The sequence below is a fragment of the Salmo salar genome, chromosome 11, assembly GCF_965601325.2.
Source record: "Salmo salar chromosome 11, fSalSal1, whole genome shotgun sequence".
Classification (NCBI taxonomy): domain Eukaryota; kingdom Metazoa; phylum Chordata; class Actinopteri; order Salmoniformes; family Salmonidae; genus Salmo; species Salmo salar.
This window is the reverse complement of record NC_138301.1, coordinates 88129872-88149471: the sequence shown is the minus strand read 5'-3', so window position 1 is coordinate 88149471 and position 19600 is coordinate 88129872. Positions and strand designations below refer to the sequence as shown.

At 43.6% G+C, this 19600-nt stretch overlaps 1 protein-coding gene across 1 annotated transcript in view; it reads left to right on the top strand.

Annotated features, from left to right (window-relative positions):
- Nucleotides 1–19600, top strand: part of LOC106563032 (synaptic vesicle glycoprotein 2C) — a 69000-nt gene that overhangs the window by 8778 nt on the left and 40622 nt on the right. Inside the window, exon 2 of the mRNA XM_014128239.3 lies at nt 4480–5501. Coding sequence (XP_013983714.1) covers nt 4883–5501 — 619 coding nt within the window. The 5' untranslated portion in view covers nt 4480–4882. The remainder of the gene's footprint in view (nt 1–4479; nt 5502–19600) is intronic.

Below are 19600 nucleotides of genomic sequence, written 5' to 3'. Positions count from 1 at the left end.
AGTAAAATAATAGGGTCAGAAGGATTGTGCACCTGCAAACAACAACAAAAGAACATTAGAGAAATGAAAATTCATTGTCACATCCCTGTCGGTCTGTCTTTACACAGGTCAGTGGAGACACGTGCCTGCTTCCCATTTATATACACAGTGCATTCAGGAAAGTATGCAGACCCCTTGACTTTAACAACATTTTGTTACGTTACAACCTTATTCTAAAATGATGAAAAAAAATACAAATCTCAGCAATCTACACAAAATATCCCATAATGACCAGGCAAAAATCGTTTTGGGGATTTTTTGCAATTTATAAAAATAAAAAAAAACAGAAATACATTATTTACATAAGTATTCAGACCCTTTGCTATAAGACACAAAATTGAGCTCAGGTGCATCCTGTTTCTATTGATCATCCTAGAGATGTTTCTACAACTTGATTGGAGTCCGCCTGTGGTAAATTCAATTGATTGGACATTATTTGGAAAGGCACAGACCTGTCTATATAAGGTCCCACAGTTGACAGTGCATGTCAGAGCAAAAACCAAGCCATGAGGTTGAAGGAGTTGTCCTTAAAGCTCTGAGACAAGATTGTGTCGATGCACAGATCTGGGAATGGTACCAAAACATTTCTGCAGCATTGAAGGTCCCCAAGAACACCGTGGCCTTCATTATGCTTAAATGGAAGAAGTTTGGAACCACCAAGACTCTTCATAGAGCTGACTGCCCGGCCAAACTGAGCAATCGGAGGAGAAGGGCCTTGGTCAGAGAGTTGACCAAGAACACTCTGATAGAGCTTGAGAATTCCTCTGGGAGAACCTTCCAGAAGGACAACTATCTCTGCTGCGCTCTACCAATCAGGCCTTTATGGTAAAGTGGCCAGACGGAAGCCATTCCTCAGTAAACGGCATATGACAGCCCACTTGGAGTTTGCCAAAAGGCACACAAAGACTCTAAAACCATAAGAAATAAGATTCTCTGTTCTGATGAAACCAAGATTGAACTCTTTGGCCTGAATGCCAAGCGTTACATCTGGAGGAAACCTGGCAACATCCCTACGGTGAAACATGGTGGTGACAGCATCATGCAGTGGGGATGTTTTTCAGCAGCAGGGACTGGGAGACTAGTCAGGATAGAAAGGAAATATGAATGGAGCAAAGTACATAGAGTTCCTTGATGAAAACCTGCTCCAGAGCGCTCAGGACCTCAGACTGGCGCAAAGGTTCACCTTCCAACAGGACAACGACGCTAAGCACACAGCCAAGACGATACAAGAGTGGCTTCGGGACAAGCCTCTGAATGGCCTTGAGTGGCCCAGCCAGTGGTGAAAAAAAAAATAAATAAATAAAGAGCCAGGACTTGAACCTGATCGAACATCTCTGGAGAGACCTGAAAATTGCTCTGCAGCGACGCCCCAGATCACTACACAGATCATACACATAACTTTAGCTAGCAAGCCAGCCAGCTAACGTTAGCTAGCTAGCTAACAGTAGCCTTTAACTTGCAATGAACAACTTTGACAAAATTAGAAACGTATAATATCTGAAAATGTATTTTGACCCTTGCCCATATATATGGATGAATGCTTCTCCCTCTCTGTCATGGATGCCATGGTTGCCCTTATTTGGAAGATGTAATCCAGAGATAGGTGTTTTATACAACAGCCTTCTGCGTTCTCTTTTCGACTCCCTCTGCATTTGCAATCAAACGCTGATTCCACTGGGCATTCCACTGATTTCGAAACATGGTCAACTTCTTCTGTGACAACAGCACTGTTGTTTGCCATGTCTTCCTCATCACTGCCATTAGAAGAATCTACAATGTTTTTGCCTAGATCATGAATTTCCTCATCGTCTGATTCATTTTCAGTCAGATAGAATAAGCATGGCACGATCGTCCTCCAGAAAATAATCCATCACAACTTTTCCCCACTGATCTTTGTCAATAGGGCCTGCTAAATTCAGGGCAGCAATGTTGTTGAGAGCATTAGAAACACTTTTGAAGCTCTCCATGATATCTTTCAAAAAAGCTGCAGTAGCAAGGATTATCTACACATACTGAGCAGCTTACATTATAGACAGAAGCCTGCTACATGGCCAATCTGAACTCATCTCTCGGAATGTCCAGCCCATCCATTATCTCAGCCAATCATGGCTGGCGGGAAGGTTCCTTTCTTTATCCGTGGTGAAACCAACTAGGCTCGTAATTTCACCATTTTATTCGTATTTACAGATGGCATGCACGTTTGTTATTAAGGCACATGAAAGTTCACATGTTCCAGAAAGCATTTCCGCCTAAAAACACATTTTGATAAAAAAAAAAAAAAACGTTTACCTCTAAATGTCTCTCCTCTGGGCTGGCGTCCTGGTGAGACTGAGACAAAGTGAAAATCGACCAGCACTCACCTGCGTTTTATCGGTAAATGTCCAGTCACTCAAGAATATGATGGATGAGCTTCGTTCGAGAGTCTCCTATCAAAGAGACTTGAAAAGCTGCAACATTAAATGCCTTGCAGAAACTTCGCTGGCTGAATCTATGATCATAGAACTCAGTGGTTTCTCCATGCAGGGGCATGATCAGACGACAGTAGCCTCGGGCAAGTCCAAAGGGAGAGGGGTGAGCCTCTTCATAAACAACAACTGGTGCACTGTTTCCAGTATGAAGGAAATCCCTAGGTTTTGCTCACCTGATACAGAATAAGCTGCAGACCTTTTTATCTACCAAAACAGTTCTCATCTGTAATTACCATGGCTGTCTACATCCCTCCACAAGCCAACACCACTTTGGCAAACAACAAACTGTATGAGGCCATAAACAAATAAGAAACCGCAAACCCAGGGGCAGCATTTCTGGTGGACGGAGACTTTAAAGCAGGCAGACTTAAAACCGGTCTACCTCACTTCTACCAACACGTCTCCTCCGCCATTAGGGTTGCTAAAACTCTAGACCATGTTTATTCTACCCACAGAAACGCATACAGAACTAGGGATGTTAACAGTTAAACGTTAATCCATTAGCCGACAAAAATACATTTGACCGGTCATGCTTATCGGTCTATAGGTTAATTTGCATAATTTTGAGGAATTCAATTGGCTCGTGTATTTTTCCATTAGTGGTCATGTATCTTATCACACGCACACAGCATACAGAGCCTGGTTTGAGGAGCAGAATGGCCTATCACCTGTCAGACAGCACGAGAGCAGTTCCTCAAAAAGCTGGTACTGGAGTGAAACATGCTTTTATAAGCCCAGTCATTGCGCAACCAATAATTCTAAATGCAATCACGTGTTAAATGTTTTGATGGCCACACGATTCATGTGCTAAAACGGTTTTGATAGTCTCGATTAAAAATAGCTACCATTTTATTTCTCAATCTCAACTCGTAATTAAAGCACGTCTCCCATTCGCCATTCAAGTGCATAGGTTGCTTTCAATGGTAGCCATGATATCAATGCGTTACCCACCACTTTACAATGTGAGTTTGAGGGATTAAAATGGCCCGAAAGTTGCTAAGCCATAGACTGTTCACTCTGCTACCATCCAGCAAACGGTACCGAAACATCGGTTCTCAGACTAACATGCTCCGAGACAGCTTCTACCCCACAGCTATAAGACTGCTAAATAGCCATAACACTGCTATACAGTTAATTAACTGGGTCATTAAGACTGCATTGACCCTATCTTGCATTTACCCTATGCACACTCACAAGACTATTATACACACTATATAGGCACTCACTCAGACACATTACACTGACACACTTACAAAAAAAACACACATACACAATCATACACATACACTTTAACACTCATCATTTGCTGCTGCTACTCTGTACTTTATTTTATTCTTATTATTATCTATCCTGATGGCTAGTAACTTTACCCTGCCTTCATGTACATGTCTACCTCAAATATCTCGTACCTCTGCACATTGATCTGGGCATCCTTGGGAAGGGCTCAAAAACAAGCATTTCACAGTAACGTCTACACCCGTTGTATTCGGCGCATGTGACATATAAAATGTAATTACATCTTTGATTTAATGGTGAAGCAGGATGGAACACACATGCTCAGACAGAATACACAAACTCTAGACCAGTCTAGAGACGGAACACAGAAACTAGATGGAATGTACAGTATAGGACTAGATGGATCAGACCTAACCGGAACTCCTAGACCCCCAAACAGATCACATGGGTGTCTCAGACCCATTCCAGTCAGAGAGTGTATGGAATGGATCCACTTTTATTTAGCCCCTTCTCTCTGTCCCTTGTTTCCGCCTTTTACGTTCATTTCCTTCCATTGACGTCACAGACAGATTCCCTGATAAGGTTGAGGAAGAGTTCTAGCTAGTACACTGAAGTCCTCAAGGCTTCCTCACTAAATCTCTGCAGAGAACCTGACTTTAGGGACTGACACTGAGATGGGACATTAAACCTGAACACTGCTGGACCGGAAATTAAGCAAATGTATCTCTCTCCACAGAAAGATGAGCTGTGACCAGACCTAAAGACAGCGTGGATGGTGATCTCTCCTACTGGAACTCAGCTGTCTTCACCTCTCAACCGTGTGACTGCTCCCATCCCACTGCCATAGAGATCTGCTCTCCCTCACACCAGCAGCAGCAGCAAGCTATCCTAGCCAACACTAGTATCATTTGAACCATCACCCAACTTACTGTGATTTGCTGCAACTGAGTTGCCCTGTTGTAACTTACATCAGAAGAAAGTAAGAAAGTAAGCTAACGTAAGATACTTTCAAATTTTCTCTCACACTTAGGTCAGCTTTTTTGGCAGTTCTTTTTGCCAGTGAGCATTGGCTCCCAACTGACCTAGCTGCTTCGATAAAGGGCAAATAAAGACAGGTAGATAGAATCAGAGTCAGCAAGATGGATGAGTCGTACAACAACAGGACGTCACTGGTGAAGGGCGCCAAGGACATCGCCAAGGAGGCCAAACGCCATGCCGCTAAGAAGGTCAGCAAGGTCGTCAACCGCGCCGCGGACGAGTACTCCTCCCAACGCAACTACAGCCAGTTCCATAACGAGGACGACGACGATGATGACGGCCGCTACGCCTACACGCAGCCCGACGGCAACGACCACTTCCCCGGTGGTCTTACTGCCAAAGACGAAGACGGGGAAGACTACGCCAGTGACGCCACGGAGGGTCACGATGATGAAGATGAGATCTATGAGGGGGAGTATCAGGGGGTGCCTGCTGACGGGAAGCCTAGGGACGGGCATGATTCTCTGGGTCAACTTGTGTCAGACAGCATGAGGGACCGTAAGGACCTGGAGCAGGAGAGGCAGGCGGACGAGGAGGAGCTGGCCCAGCAGTATGAGCTGATCATGCAGGAGTGTGGCCACGGCAGGTTCCAGTGGCAGCTGTTCTTCGTGCTGGGCATGGCGCTGATGTCTGATGGAGTGGAGGTGTTCGTGGTGGGGTTCGTCCTGCCCAGCGCCGAGCTGGACATGTGTGTCCCCAACTCTGGAGCAGGGTGGCTAGGTAAGGTGTGTGTGTGTGTGTGTGTGTGTGTGTGTGTGTGTGTGTGTGTGTGTGTGTGTGTGTGTGTGTGTGTGTGTGTTTGTGTGTGTGTGTGTGTGTGTGTGCACGTGTGTGTGTGTGTGTGTGTGTGTGTGTGTGTGTGTGTGTGTGTGTGTGTGTGTTATATATCTGGGAAATTATTTTTGATGATATATTGTATCATGTCATTTTGACAATAGAGCAATATTATTTTTGCGCAAGTTGGCTGTACCTGTACCAAAACTCCAGAATTGTCCTTTGATAGCATGTTCTCCATGTTCTTTTTCAATAGGGAGCCAATTTGATTTCAGCACTTTTATTTCCATGACTGATCAAAACTCGTTTTCTCATGGCTCTCTCTTCTCCCTCTGCAGCAGACATACAGTGCATTCGGAATGTATTCAGAACCCTTGACTTTTTCTACATTTTTGTTACACTACAGCCTTATTCCAAAAAGGATGAAATAGATATTTTCCCTCATCAAATTACACACAATACCCATAATGACAAAGCAAAACAAGCTTGGCACACCTGTATTTGGGGAGTTTCTCCCATTCTTCTCTGCAGAGCGTTGCTGCACAGCTATTTTCAGGTCTCTCTAGAGATGTTCGATCAGGTTCGATCAAGTCCGGGCTCTGTCTGGGCCACTCAAGGACGTTCAGAGGCTTGTCCCAAGGCATCTTCTGTGTTGTTTTGGCTGTGTGGTTAGGGTCGTTGTCCTGTTGGAAGGTGAACCATTGCCCCAGTTTGAGGTCCTGAGCACTCTGGAGCAGGTTTTCATCAAGGATCTCTGTACTTTGCTCTGTTCATCTTTCCCTCGATCCTGTCTAGTCTCCCAGTCCCTGCCGCTGAAAAACATCCCCTCAGCATGTTGCTGCCACCACCACGCTTCACCTTAGGGATGGTGCCAGGTTTCTTCCAGATTTGACACTTGGCATTCAGGCCAAAGAGTTCAATCTTGGTTTCATCAGAACAGAGAATCTTGTTTCTCATGATCTGAGAGGTTTTTGGGTGCCTTTTGGCAAACTCCAAGCGGGCTATCATGTGCCTTTCACTGAGGAGTGGCTTCCGTCTGGCCACTCTACCATAAAGGCCTGATTGGTGGAGTGCTCCAGAGATGGATGTCCTTCTGGAAGGTTCTCCCATCTCCACAGAGGAACTCTGGAGCTCTGTCAGAGTGACCATAGGGTTCTTGGACACCTCCCTGATCAAGAACCTTTTCCCCCGATTGCTCAGTTTGGCCAGGCGGCCAGCTCTAGGAAGAGTCTTGGTGGTTCCAAACTTCTTCCATTTAAGAATGATGGAGGCCACTGTGTTCTTGGGGACCTCCAGATCTGTGCCTCGACACAATCCTGTCTCGGAGCTCTACAGACAATTCCTTCGATCTCATGGCTTGGTTTTTGCTCTGACACCTTATATAGAATGTTATGTGCCTTTCCAAATCATGTCCAATCAATAGAATTTACCATAGGTGGACTCCAATCAAGTTGCAGAAACATCTCAAGGATGATCAATGGGAACAGGATGCACCTGTGCTCAATTTCGAGTCTCGTTGCAAAGGGTCTGAATAAGGTATTTCTGTTTTTTAAGTTGAATAAATCTGAAAACCTGTTTTCGCTTTGTCATTATGGCGTATTGTGTGTAGATTTATGATAGAAAAATGTATTTAATCAATTTTAGAATAAGCATGTAACGTAACAAAATGTGGGAAAAGTCAAGGGGTCTGAATACTTTCCAAATGCACTCAATGGTGAGCAATATGTTTGGAATATCGAATCACAATTAAATCACAGTATCGAATCAAAATACATGTAGAATCGTGATAATCGTGAGAATCGCAATACATATCGTATCGGCCTAAGTATCGTGATAATATCATATCTTGAGGTACCTGGCAATTCCCAGCCCTAGTAGAAACAGGGGCAGTGAGGACATTGGATGCCATTTACAACTGTATTCTCATGGCGTTCGAGCATGCTGTGTAATCATGCCACCTATGGGACGCCGTTTTGGTCTTTGCGTGTCAAGTGACTGCAGTTTCTACTGGTCATTGTTTTCAGGCTGGATGTATTGGTGCTAGCTAGGTACCAAGCTAAAGCTAGCTACCACAGAAGTTGCGGTCAAACAAATAATGCCTTATTACCATCACGGTATTGTAAACACATCGTTCGTGGCCAGTGTGTGCTTGTTTGCAGACTTTTTTGTACAGCTTTGACAGTGCTACTGATAGTGGTGGCGCTTGGCTTACACGTGCAAATTCATCACACACAACATTCTAATAGAATTGTGTTATTTGACGTGTCAAATTAAAAGCTTATTTAACGCGTCAAATAGTGTTATTTGACATGTATCTTTTTTTTAACATGTAAAGACCCAAATGGCGTTCCATACCCACCAGCTATTTGTATACCTGAGTAAGAGGTGTTTCCTTTCCTTCCGCGCTAGGGAGCAGTGTGTATGTTGTTAGTGTCTACAGAACTATGAATTCCAAGGCCACATAAACCCAGATGCAGTTAACATGTCATCTTCCTCATCATCCTATCTGAGGTAACGGTGACTCACTCTAAAGAAACAGAGAAACCCCCCACTGCGCACACCAATTCATCACCAAGTAATTTCAAAGAGGATAATTGGGTAATATTTGTTTGAAATTCAGGGGGCAGGTGGTCAGAATGAAAAACACTTCTTTACTTTTATTTTATTTTTGAGCACAGCCCTATTTATTTCTGCAGCAACACACTCACTCACCCAACCTGACAGGGCTTGAGAGGAAATGCAGAGAAGAATGGGCGAAACTCCCCAAATACAGGTGTGCCAAAACATATAATAATACTTTTTAAAAAAAAGAACACAATAAAATAGCAGTAATGAGGCTATATATACAGGGGGTACCGGTACCGAGTCAATGTGCGGGGGTACAGGTTAGTTGAGGTAATTTGTACATGTAGGTATGGTTAAAGTGACCATACATCGATAATAAACAGCAGGTAGCAGCAGTGTAAAAACAAAAGGGGGTGTCAATGCAAATAGTCCAAGTGGCCATTTGATTAATTGTTCAGCAGTCTTATGGCTTGGGGGTAGAAGCTGTTAAGGAACCTTTTTGACCTGGCACCACACTGCCAAGTCTCTGACCTCCTCCCTATAGACTGTCTCATCATTGTCTGTGATCAGGCCTACCACCATTGTCTCGTCAGCAAACTTAATGATGGTGTTGGAGTCGTGCTTGGCCACGCAGTGGTGGGTGAACAGGGAGTATAGGAGGAGACTAAGCACACACCGCTGAGGTGCCCCCGTGTTGAGGATCAGCGTGGCAGATGTGTTGTTGCCTACCTTTAACACCTGGGGGCGGCCCGTCAGGAAGTCCAGGATCCAGTTGCAGAGGGAGGTGTTTAGTCCCAGGGTCCTTAGCTTAGTGATGAGCTTCGTGAGCACTATGGTGTTGAATGCTGAGCTGTAGTCAATGAACAGCATTCTCACATAGGTGTTCCTTTTGTCCAGGTGGGAAAGGGCAGTATGGAGTGCGATTGACATTGTATCATCTATGTATCTGTTGGGACGGTATACAAATTGGAGGGGGTCTAGGGTTTCCGGGATGATGGGGTTGATGTGAGCCATTACCAGCCTTTCAAAGCACTTCCTGGCTACAGGCGTGAGTGCAACGAGGCGATAGTCATTTAGGCAGGTTACCTTCCTTTTCTTGGGCACAGGGACTATGGTGTCTGCTTGAAACATGTAGGTATTACAGACTCGGTCAGGGAGAGGTTGAAAATATCAGTGAAGACACTTGCCAGTTAGTCCGTGCATGCTCTGAGTACACCTCCTGGTAATCCGTCTGGCCCCACAGCCTTGTGAATGTTGACTTGCTTAAAGGTCTTGCTCACATCGGCTATGGAGAGCTTGATCACAGAGTCTTCCGGAACAGCTGGTGCTCTCATGCATGCTTCAGTGTCGCTTGCCTCGAAGTGAGCATAAAAGGCATTATGCCCGTCTGGTAGGCTCGCTTCACTGGGCAGCTCTCAGCTGAGTTTCCCTTTGTAGTTCGTAATAGTTTGTAAGCCCTGCCACATCCGACGAGCGTCAGAGCCGGTGTAGTAGGAATTAATCCTAGTCCTGTATTGACGCTTTGCCCGTTTGATGCTTTGTCTGAGGGCATAGCGGGATTTCTTATAAACATCCGGATTAGTGTCCCACTCCTTGAAAGCGGCTTTTAGCTCAGTGCGGATGTTGCCTGTAATCCATGGCTTCTGGTTGGGATATGTATGTACGGTCACTGTGGGGACGACGTCATCGATGCACTTATTGATGAAGCCAGTGACTGAGGTGGTATACTCCTCAATGCCATCGGATGAATCCTAGAACATATTCCAGTCTGTGCTAGCAAAACAGTCCTGTAGCATAGCATCCGCGTCATCTGACCACTTCCGTATTGAGCGAGTAAGCTACTTCCTGCTTTAGATTTTTGCTTGAAAGTAGGAATCAGGAGGATAGAATTATGGTCAGATTTGCCAAATGGAGAGTGAGGAAGAGCTTTGTACGCATCTCTGTGTGTCGAGTAAAAGTGGTCTATGTTTTTTTCCCTCTGGTTCCACATGTGAAATGCTGGTAGAAATGAGGTAAAATAGATTTAAGTTTTCCTGCATTATGGTCCCCGGCCACTAGGAGCACCGCTTCTGGATGAGCATTTCCTTTTTAGCTTATGACCTTACACAGCTCGTTGAGTGCGTTCTTAGTGCCAGCATCGGTTTGCGGTGGTAAATAGATGGCTACAAAAAATATAGATGAAAACACTCCTGGTTGATAGTGTGGTCAACAGCTTATCTTATGGTACTCTACCTCAGGCAAGCAATACCTCAAGACTACCTTAATATTAGACATCATGCATCATCTGTTATTGACAAATAGACACACACTCCCACCTCTTGTTTTACCGGACGTAGCTGTTCTGTCCTGTCGATGCACGGAAAACCCAGTGAACTGTTTGTTATCCATGTCGTCGTTCAGCCACGACACTGTGAGACATAAAATATTACAGTTTTTAATGTCCCGTTGGTAGGATAGTCTCGAATGGAGCTCATTCAATTTGTTCTCCAGTGATTGCACGTTGGCCAATAGAACGGATTGTAGAGGTTTGTTACCCACTCACCGATGAATTCTCACAAGGCACCCTGATCTGCGCCCCCTGTATTTCCTTATTTTCTTCACGCGAATGACGGGGATTTGGGCCTTGTCCGGGAGCAACATTAAATCCTTCGCGTCAGACTCATTAAAGAAAAAATATTTGTCCAGTTCCAGGTGAGTAATCGCTGTCCAGAAGCTCTTTTCAGTCATAAGAGACGGTAGCATCAATATTATGTACAAAATGAGTTACAAACAATGCGAAAAAACACACAAAATAGCACAATTGGTTAAACAGCAGCCATCCACACTTTTCTGGACAATAATCACGATGAGATAAATCAAGTTCTTGACCTCAGCTGAATCTGGTAATGAATGGTGTGGCTATTGAACAAGTTGTGGAGACTAAATTACTTGGTGTTACCTTAGATTGTAAACTGTCATGGTCAAAACATATAGATTATATGGTTGTAAAGATGGGGAGAGGTCTGTCTGTAATAAATAGATTCTGTGCTTTTTTGACACCACACACAAGTGCTGTAAAGAAAGCTGCAGCTGGCCCAGAACAGAGCTGAACGTCTTGCTCTTCATTGTAATCAGAGGGCTAATATTAATACTACGCATGCCAATCTCTCTTGGCTAAGAGTTGAGGAAAGACTGACTCCGTCACTTCTTGTTTTTATAAGAAATATTAATGTGTTGGAAATTCCAAATTGTTTGCATATTCAACTTACACACAGCTCTGACACACACGCTTACCCCACCAGACATGCCACCAGGGGTATTTTCAGTCTCCAGGTCCAGAACAAATTCAAGGAAATGTACAGTATTATACAGAGCCATGAGTGCATGGAACTCCCTTCCATCTTTTATAGCGCAAGTAAACAGCAAACCTGGTTCCAAAATACAAATAAAGCAACACCTCACGGTGCAACACCTTTCCACCTTGTGACCTACTTGTTGTGTGTATGTACTGACATGTATGTATAACTGATAGATGCACACACACTCTACATGTTAACGTTTTTAAATGTATGCAAATTGTAAAGTTTTTCATCTGTAATGTTGGACCCCAGTAAGACTAACTGTCGCCATTGGAGTTGGCCATGGATGTGTTACTCATTTTACGTTTGTAAGAGAGCCTTAACTTTAGGCTATTTGCTTCATTACGAAAGTAATATAGAATTGTGTTTGGTTGACAACTCAACCAAATACCAACATTTAAAGTAGATGTATCTACTGCATGAATAGTTCCATCTGAGCCACTGGCTTAATCCCATATTTTTACTTGTATATTTGGTTGAGTTGGAGACGTGAATCCAACATATCATTTATTAACATGTCGACAAGTTAATAGGCTATTTATTGTATTTGTCACGCCCTGACCATAGAGAGCCATTGTTTTTCTATGGTGTAGTAGGTCAGGGCGTGAGTAGGGTGTGATCTAGTATATCTATGTCTATGTTGTGTTCTAGTTTCTTTTTCTATTTTGGGGTTTTGTATGATTCCCAATTAGAGGCAGCTGGTAATCGTTGTCTCTAATTGGGGATCATATTTAAGTAGTTATTTTTTCCACCTGTGTTTGTGGGATCTTGTTTCTGTGTAGTTGCCTATGAGCACTGCTTGAGCGTCACGTATCGTCTATTCTTTGTTGTTTTGTGCGTTTCACTTAAATAAAATATGTGGAACCCAGATCACGCTGCACGTTGGTCCGAGTATGCTTCCAGTTCGTACGACGAGCGTGACAGTATTTGAAATGAGATAATGAATTGTGTTTGGTTGTCAAACCAACCAAATATCAACATTTGAAGGAGATGGATCTTCTGCTTGGCTAGTTTAATTCCAGTTTGTCTACAAATGAGTAATTGTTAAGTTGGATTCACGTATCCATCTGAACCAAAAATCTAAGTTAAAGAACAGGACTAAATCAAATCAAACTTTTAATGTACTTTAAATGAAATTTGATTTGATTTAAAAAAAAAAGTTTTATTTGATTTAGTCGTAGGGCGGCAGGTAGCCTAGCGGTTAAGAGCGTTGGACCAGTAACTGAAAGGTTGCTGGTTCAAATCCTAGAGCCGACTAGATGGAATATCTATCAATGTACCTTTGAGCAAGGCACTTAATCATAATTACTCCTGTAAGTTGCTCTGAATAAGAGTGTCTGCTAAATGTAGTCAGTCCTGTTCTTTAACTTAGATTTTGGGTTGAGATGGAGATGGGAATCTAACATAATTATTAATTTGTAGACAAACTGGAATTAAAGTTATTAAATTAAAGACACTAAATATCATACGTTTTTAACCAACCAGACCTTGAAACAGATGGCTGACCCACTCATTAGGCAACACCAACAACAACACATAAAACCTCACATAATTCTGCCCCAAAACAATGACAATTTCTCTCAACCAGTGGCATAAGGGCTTTTTACATGAGCGTTGATGCTGTCCTGTGATAAGCAGTGCCCACTTTGTTGTATCACAGATCTGGGGAAGGGTACCAAAACAATTCTCTATCATTGAAGGTCCCCAAGAGCCTCCATCATTCTTAAATGGAAGAAGTTTGGAACCACCAAGACTCTTCCTAGAGCTGGCCGCCCGGCCAAACTGAGCAATCGGGGGAGAAGGGCCTTGGTCAGGGAGGTGACCAAGAACCCAATGGTCACTCTGACAGATCTCCATAGTTCCTCTGTGGAGATGGGAGAACCTTCCAGAAGGACAACCCTCTCTGTAGCACTCCACCAATCAGGCCTTTATGGTAGAGTGGCCAGAGAAATCTTTAATGAAAACCTGCTCCAGAGCACTCAGGACCTCAGACTGGGATGAAGGTTCACCTTCCTACAGGATAATGACCCTAAGCACACAGCCAAGACAATACAGGAGTGGCTTCCGGACTTGAACCCCATCGAACATCTCTGGAGAGACCTGAAAATAGTTGTGCAGAGACGCTCCCCATCCAACCTGACAGAGCTTGAGAGGATCTGCAGAGAAGAATGGGAGAAACTCCTCAAATACATGTGTGCCAAGCTTGTAGGGTCATACCCAAGAAGACTCGAGGCTGTAATCACTGCCAAAGGTGCTTCAACAAAGTACTGAGTAAAGGGTCTGAATACCTATGTAAATGTTATATTTCAGTTTCTAAACTTATTTTTGCTTTGTCATAATGGGGTATTGTGTGTAGATTGATCTGGATGTTTTTCCCAATCCATTTTAGAACAAGACTGTAACGTAACAAAATGTGGAAAAAGTCAAGGCGTCTGAATACTTTCCGAATGCACTGTAAATCATGTAGCAGATATAGGATATGGTAGAAAGACTATGTGGCCTTTTCTGTAGCCTACAGGCTGGAGATAAAATGTATGAAAATGCAATGAGATGGACACTTTTTATATCATGCAGGTTTCTCCGATTAAATAGCTTAACCTAAGACACTTTTTACGTCATGCAGGTTTCTCTGATCAAATAGCCTAACCTAAGACACTTTTTTAATCAAATAGCTTAACCTAAATGCCACCCAATAAACAACATATCTTAAAAACAGGACAGGTCAAAGTAAAATGGACAATATGGAATGAACAATCACAACTGTTGTCCAGGAGTTTCACCCCTTGTCATGATCATTGGTTTCAAGTTTGTATCTGTACATTTTTGACAAGCTGATAATAGCGAAAAAGAAAATACTTTTTCATTTCCCGCTGTGTAAACACATTGCAAATAGGCTCACAATAACTCCTGATAAAGTTGGGTAGCTGATATTCAGAGCTTCAATAGCCAAATTGATAAGTCAGGACGAACAAAGCCAATGCAACAGCCTGTTTTACAAATGGTGGGCCTACCACATGGATGGGAATTCATAAAATTCCGTTGTGGGCCAACATGGTAGGCTACACCCCAGTAAGCAAGAGGCGACGTCTTTTGGACGTCTTTTTTTTGTGTTTTATAAACGGCAGGCTTACCACATACTGTAGATGGGCATTCATAACATTCAATTTCACCTCAGTAAGCATGGACTGACGCCAATGCCTTTTTAATGTATTTTTTTGGTGCAGTTCGGACCAGCCTTGATATCCACATCCATGGACATTGGTTTTTGGTCCGGTCCAGACCAAATCTGAAACAATTATAGACGTCTATGTTTGGTTCAGATTTTGTTCGTTCTGGACAGCCTTGATTTGGCCCCAAAAATAATTATTTTCAATTTTGATTCAGAACCAAATATAAACATGATTTCAACATCCGGAAAATACATATTTTTAACGTCTGGAAAATACCTATTTTTAACATCCGGAAAATTCATATTTTCAATTTTCATTCCGAACTGAAAATGAACCTGATTTCAACGTCCGCAAAGTACGTATTTTCAACGTTCGGAAAAGATGCCTTTTCACCTTTCATTCAGAACCTAAATTGAACCTCAACGTCTTTTCAGTCTTTTAGACATCTTTCCAACATCATCTTTCTTAATGGGACTATTCTAGTTTTGCAGGGGAGCATTTTTTGGTCTCACCTAGGGCTGCAGAATGGCAAGGACCGGCCCTGGGCCTATTTATTGTCTATTTTTTTAATGAATCCTGGGTTGAATTGAAACAATAGCTGTTGATGACTTTGCAAATGCTATATAGTCTTAAATAGCATCATTGATGATATATGAGTGATAAAGTATGGGTACGTTTAATTTACTCTGTTAAACCTACCCTTTGGAATGACTTTGATAGCAACAGTAAATATATTTAGTGGAGATCTCTCAACATTTATTCTCATGATTGCACATTGTCAGAGACAAGTATCATAGCTAAGCAGGGCTGGGATTGGTTATAACCCTGGATGGGAGAGCAAGAAATTGCTCTAGATTGATCAATTTAGCGTTGAAGATCTGGTGATACATTAAAGGTATTAATTCAACATATTTTATCCAAGATTTGTCTATGTTAAAATGTGGTTACCATGATTTTATTTTTTGTTTTTTTATTTCACCTTTATTTAACCAGGTAAGCTAGTTGAGAACAAGTTCTCATTTACAACTGCGACCTGGCCAAGATAAAGCAAAGCAGTGCGACACAAACAACAACACAGAGTTACACATGGAATAAACAAGCGTACAGTCAAATAACACAATCGAAAAAAAGAAAGTCTATATACAGTGTGTGCAAATGTCATGAGGAGGTAAGGCAATAAATAGGCCATAGTAGCGAAGTAATTACAATTTAGCAAATTTAACACTGGAGTGATAGATGAGATGATGACATAATCCTGTGGTTGAAATTCCACTCTCACAACAGCAGTTGATAATTCTTTCAAATCCAAGGTTTCCACTTAGATTTCACGTCACAATACGTTGACAAAAATTCTAACAGTTTGTGCTGAGATACAGAGGAACTGGTGCCTTAACCAGACCTCTTCAATTGCAGACCAAACTCTTTAGGTGCGGTGTGTGTGTGTGTGTGTGTGTGTGTGTGTGTGTGTGTGTGTGTGTGTGTGTGTGTGTGTGTGTGTGTGTGTGTGTGTGTGTGTGTAGAGGCCTTGGGGCCCTGAAATAGCCCTCTGGTACAGTGTAGGTCTTATAGCCCAGCCTCATCATGGCTCTATATGAAGGTCATCCACACTGTTAGTGGAGAAGGGCTCCTAATTGACTGTCTGGTTTAGGAGAGAGAGGGAGAGATAGGTAAACAGAGCGAGAGAGAGAGAGCGAGAGAGAGAGATAGGGGTCGGGAGAGAGAAGTCAGAGAGGGAGACAGTCAGAGAGAGGGAGGGAGAGAGAGAGAGAGAGAGAGAGAGAGAGAGGGAAGACAGGATAAAAATGATAAAAAGAGTCACACAGACTTTCGACCAGGCCCAGCGCAGGCCAGTGGTCTCACTCCAAGGGTACTTTTTACTAAGCGTTTGCTCTCTAGCATTTCCGATTCAGACAAGTGTTATAGTTCTGCAATGGCTGGCCAGAGACAAAGAGAGGCATGATTGACTCCAATGAGAAAACACTTCAGCTTTTCTTTTCCCTGCTTTCATTCATTGTCTCTATCCATTCCCACCCCTCTCTCTTTGTGCTACCTCCCACCCTTCATCCCTTTTATCTCTTCCTCTTCCTCTTTTTATTCCATGTCCTCTTCATTACATCCCCCTCTCTCTCCCTCCCTCTCTGTGTCTCACTGCTATTAGGTGATTGTGAGGGTGAGATATTACTGTGAGGTAGTATAATCTCTACGGTATTGTGTTTCTTTCTGCAGTTTAGCCATGCTTAGCTGGCTCAGTTAAACCCGCTTGACTGAGGAGAACAGAGAGGAGGAGGAGGAGCGAGCAGGAGACTACGGTTGAGCCTACCTCCCTACAAAACACTCTGACACACTTCACATCTCTCCTCCTCTCCTCCTGTCTTCACTCCGTCAGTCCTCCTCTCCCTCCAACTATCTTCTCTGTGTTCTGTTGAAGGTTTGACTCGGGGTCAGTGGATAGACACAGCAGGGGTCAACAGAGCATGATTGGAGATTTGTGTGTCTGTGTGTGCATGTGTCTGCGTGCGCGTGTCTGTGTGTGTGTGTGTGTTAATCAACACAATGGGGTGATAAATTGGCTGAACTCGAGCCTGAGGTCAACTAATTAAAGCATACAGGGATAAAGCACCAACGCTGTGCGTGTGTGTGTGTGTGTGTGTGTGTGTGTGTGTGTGTGTGTGTGTGTGTGTGTGTGTGTGTGTGTGTGTGTGTGTGTGTGTGTCGTTGTGGGTGTGTGCAATGGATGGGTTAAGCTGAAAAAACTGACAGACACAAACCAGCTCACAGTCTGATGTCAAGTGTTCTGTCCACCCTGGCCTGCCCCCTGCTGTCAGTAGACTAGTGAAAACTGGGGGCTGCAGGCAGGCAGGAGGCAGGAGGCAGGATGCTAATACAAGTGTCTGCCTCAACATGATAATGGACTGCTTTGTTTCCTGACAGGCCTCCTGTCTCTGTGTATGTGTGCGTGCGTGCGTGCGTGTGAATGTGAGTGTAATACTGGCATTTTCTCAAATGAATCAGAATCAAAAGACACAGAACCAAAATATAAATGCAACATGTAAATTGTTGGTCCCATGTTTCATGAGCTGAAATAAAACATCAAAAAATGTTTCCATACGCACAGAAAGCTTATTTTTCTAAAATTTTGTGCACAAATTTGTTTACATCGCTGTCAGTGAGCATTTCTCCTTTGCCAAGATAATCCATCCACCTGACATGTGTGGCATATCAAGAAGCTGATTAAACAGCATGATCATTACAGAGGTGCACCTTGTGCTGGGGACAATAAAAGGCCACTCCAAAATGTGCAGTTTTGTCCTACAACACAATGCCACAGATGTCTCCAGTTTTGGGGGAGAGTGCAATTGGCATGCTGACTGCAGGAATGTCCACCAGAGCTGTTGCCAGAGAATTTAATGTAAATGTTCACACCATAAGTGGTTTTAGAGAATTTGGCAGTACGTCCAACCGGCCTCACAACCGCAGACCACTTGTAACCACGCCAGCCCAGGACCACCACATCCGGCTTCTTCACCTGCGGGATCATCTGAGACCAGCCAACTGGACAGCTGATGAAACAGTGGGTTTGCACAACCGAAGAACAAACAAACTGTTGCACAAACAAACTGTCAGAAACCGTCTCAGGGGCTGTCCATCTGCATGCTCGACTTCCTCACCAGGGTCTTGACCTGACTGCAGTTCGGCGTGGTAACCAACTTCAGTGGGCAAGTGCTCATCTTCGGTGGCCACTGGCACACTGGAGAAGTGTGCTCTTCACGGATTAATCCCAGTTTCAACTCTTCTGGGCAGATGGCAGACAGCGTGTATGGCGTCATGTGGGCGAGCGGTTTGCTGATGTCAATGCTGTGAACAGAGTGCGTCATGGTGGCGGTGAGGTTATGGTATGGGCAGGCATAAACTACGGACAACAAACATAATATAATTTTATCGATGGCAATTTGAATGCACAGAGATACCATGATGAGATCCTGAGGCCCATTGCCATGCCATTCATCCACCGCCATCACCTAATGTTTTAGCATGATAATGCACAGCCCAAATGTCGCAAGGATCTATATACAATTCCTGGAAGCTGAAAATGTCCCAGTTTTTCCATGGCCTGCATACTCACCAGACATGTCACCCATTGAGCATGTTTGGGATGCTCTGGATCGACGTGTACGACAGCGTGTTCCAGTTCCCGCCAATATCCAGAAACTTCGGACAGCCATTGAAGAGGAATGGGACAACATTCCACAGGCCACAATCAATAGGCTGATCAACGCTATGTCGAGCTGCATGAGGCAAATGGTGGTCACACAAGATACTGACTGGTTTTCTGATCCACGTCACTACCTTTTTTTAAGCTATATTCTGTATTCCCAGTCATGTGAAATCCATTGATTAGGGCCTCATTTATTTATTTAAATTTTCCTTATGTGAACTGTAACTCAGTCTTTGAATTTGTGGCATGATGCGCTTATATTTTTGTTCGGTGTCATTTAGAACAGTTGTAAGATGATATAACTGTATTCCTTCTCTTCACCATTCTAATATTCCTTGTAATAGATGCTCTCAGACAGACCTGTCAATCAAACATCAACCTCAGTGGATTCCCTGAATCTGGGGGGAATCCCTAAAGAGCCCCCGGAATGTACCCAATGTTCCAGTTCCGGAATTACTCAGCTGTTTCTCTCTGTTGTCGCCCTTCTCTCCTCTTCTCCACTCCTCCTCTCTCATCCTCTCCTCCTTTCCTTTTATCCTCTCATCCGTGCTGAGAGTGTAGTGGCGAGGAGTGTAGCATGGACGGGGAATTATGCTTACACATAAGAGCTAATTACCATAGAGACAAACCCACCGCGCCGCTCCCCGCTTGACGCTTACTGCTCCCGTCTCGTCTGGCGGAGATAGCAGCAGCAGTAGCAGCAGCTAAAGTTGAGTTAGTGAAGTATTCCCTCTGGGTCGGAGGCAGAGCTGCACA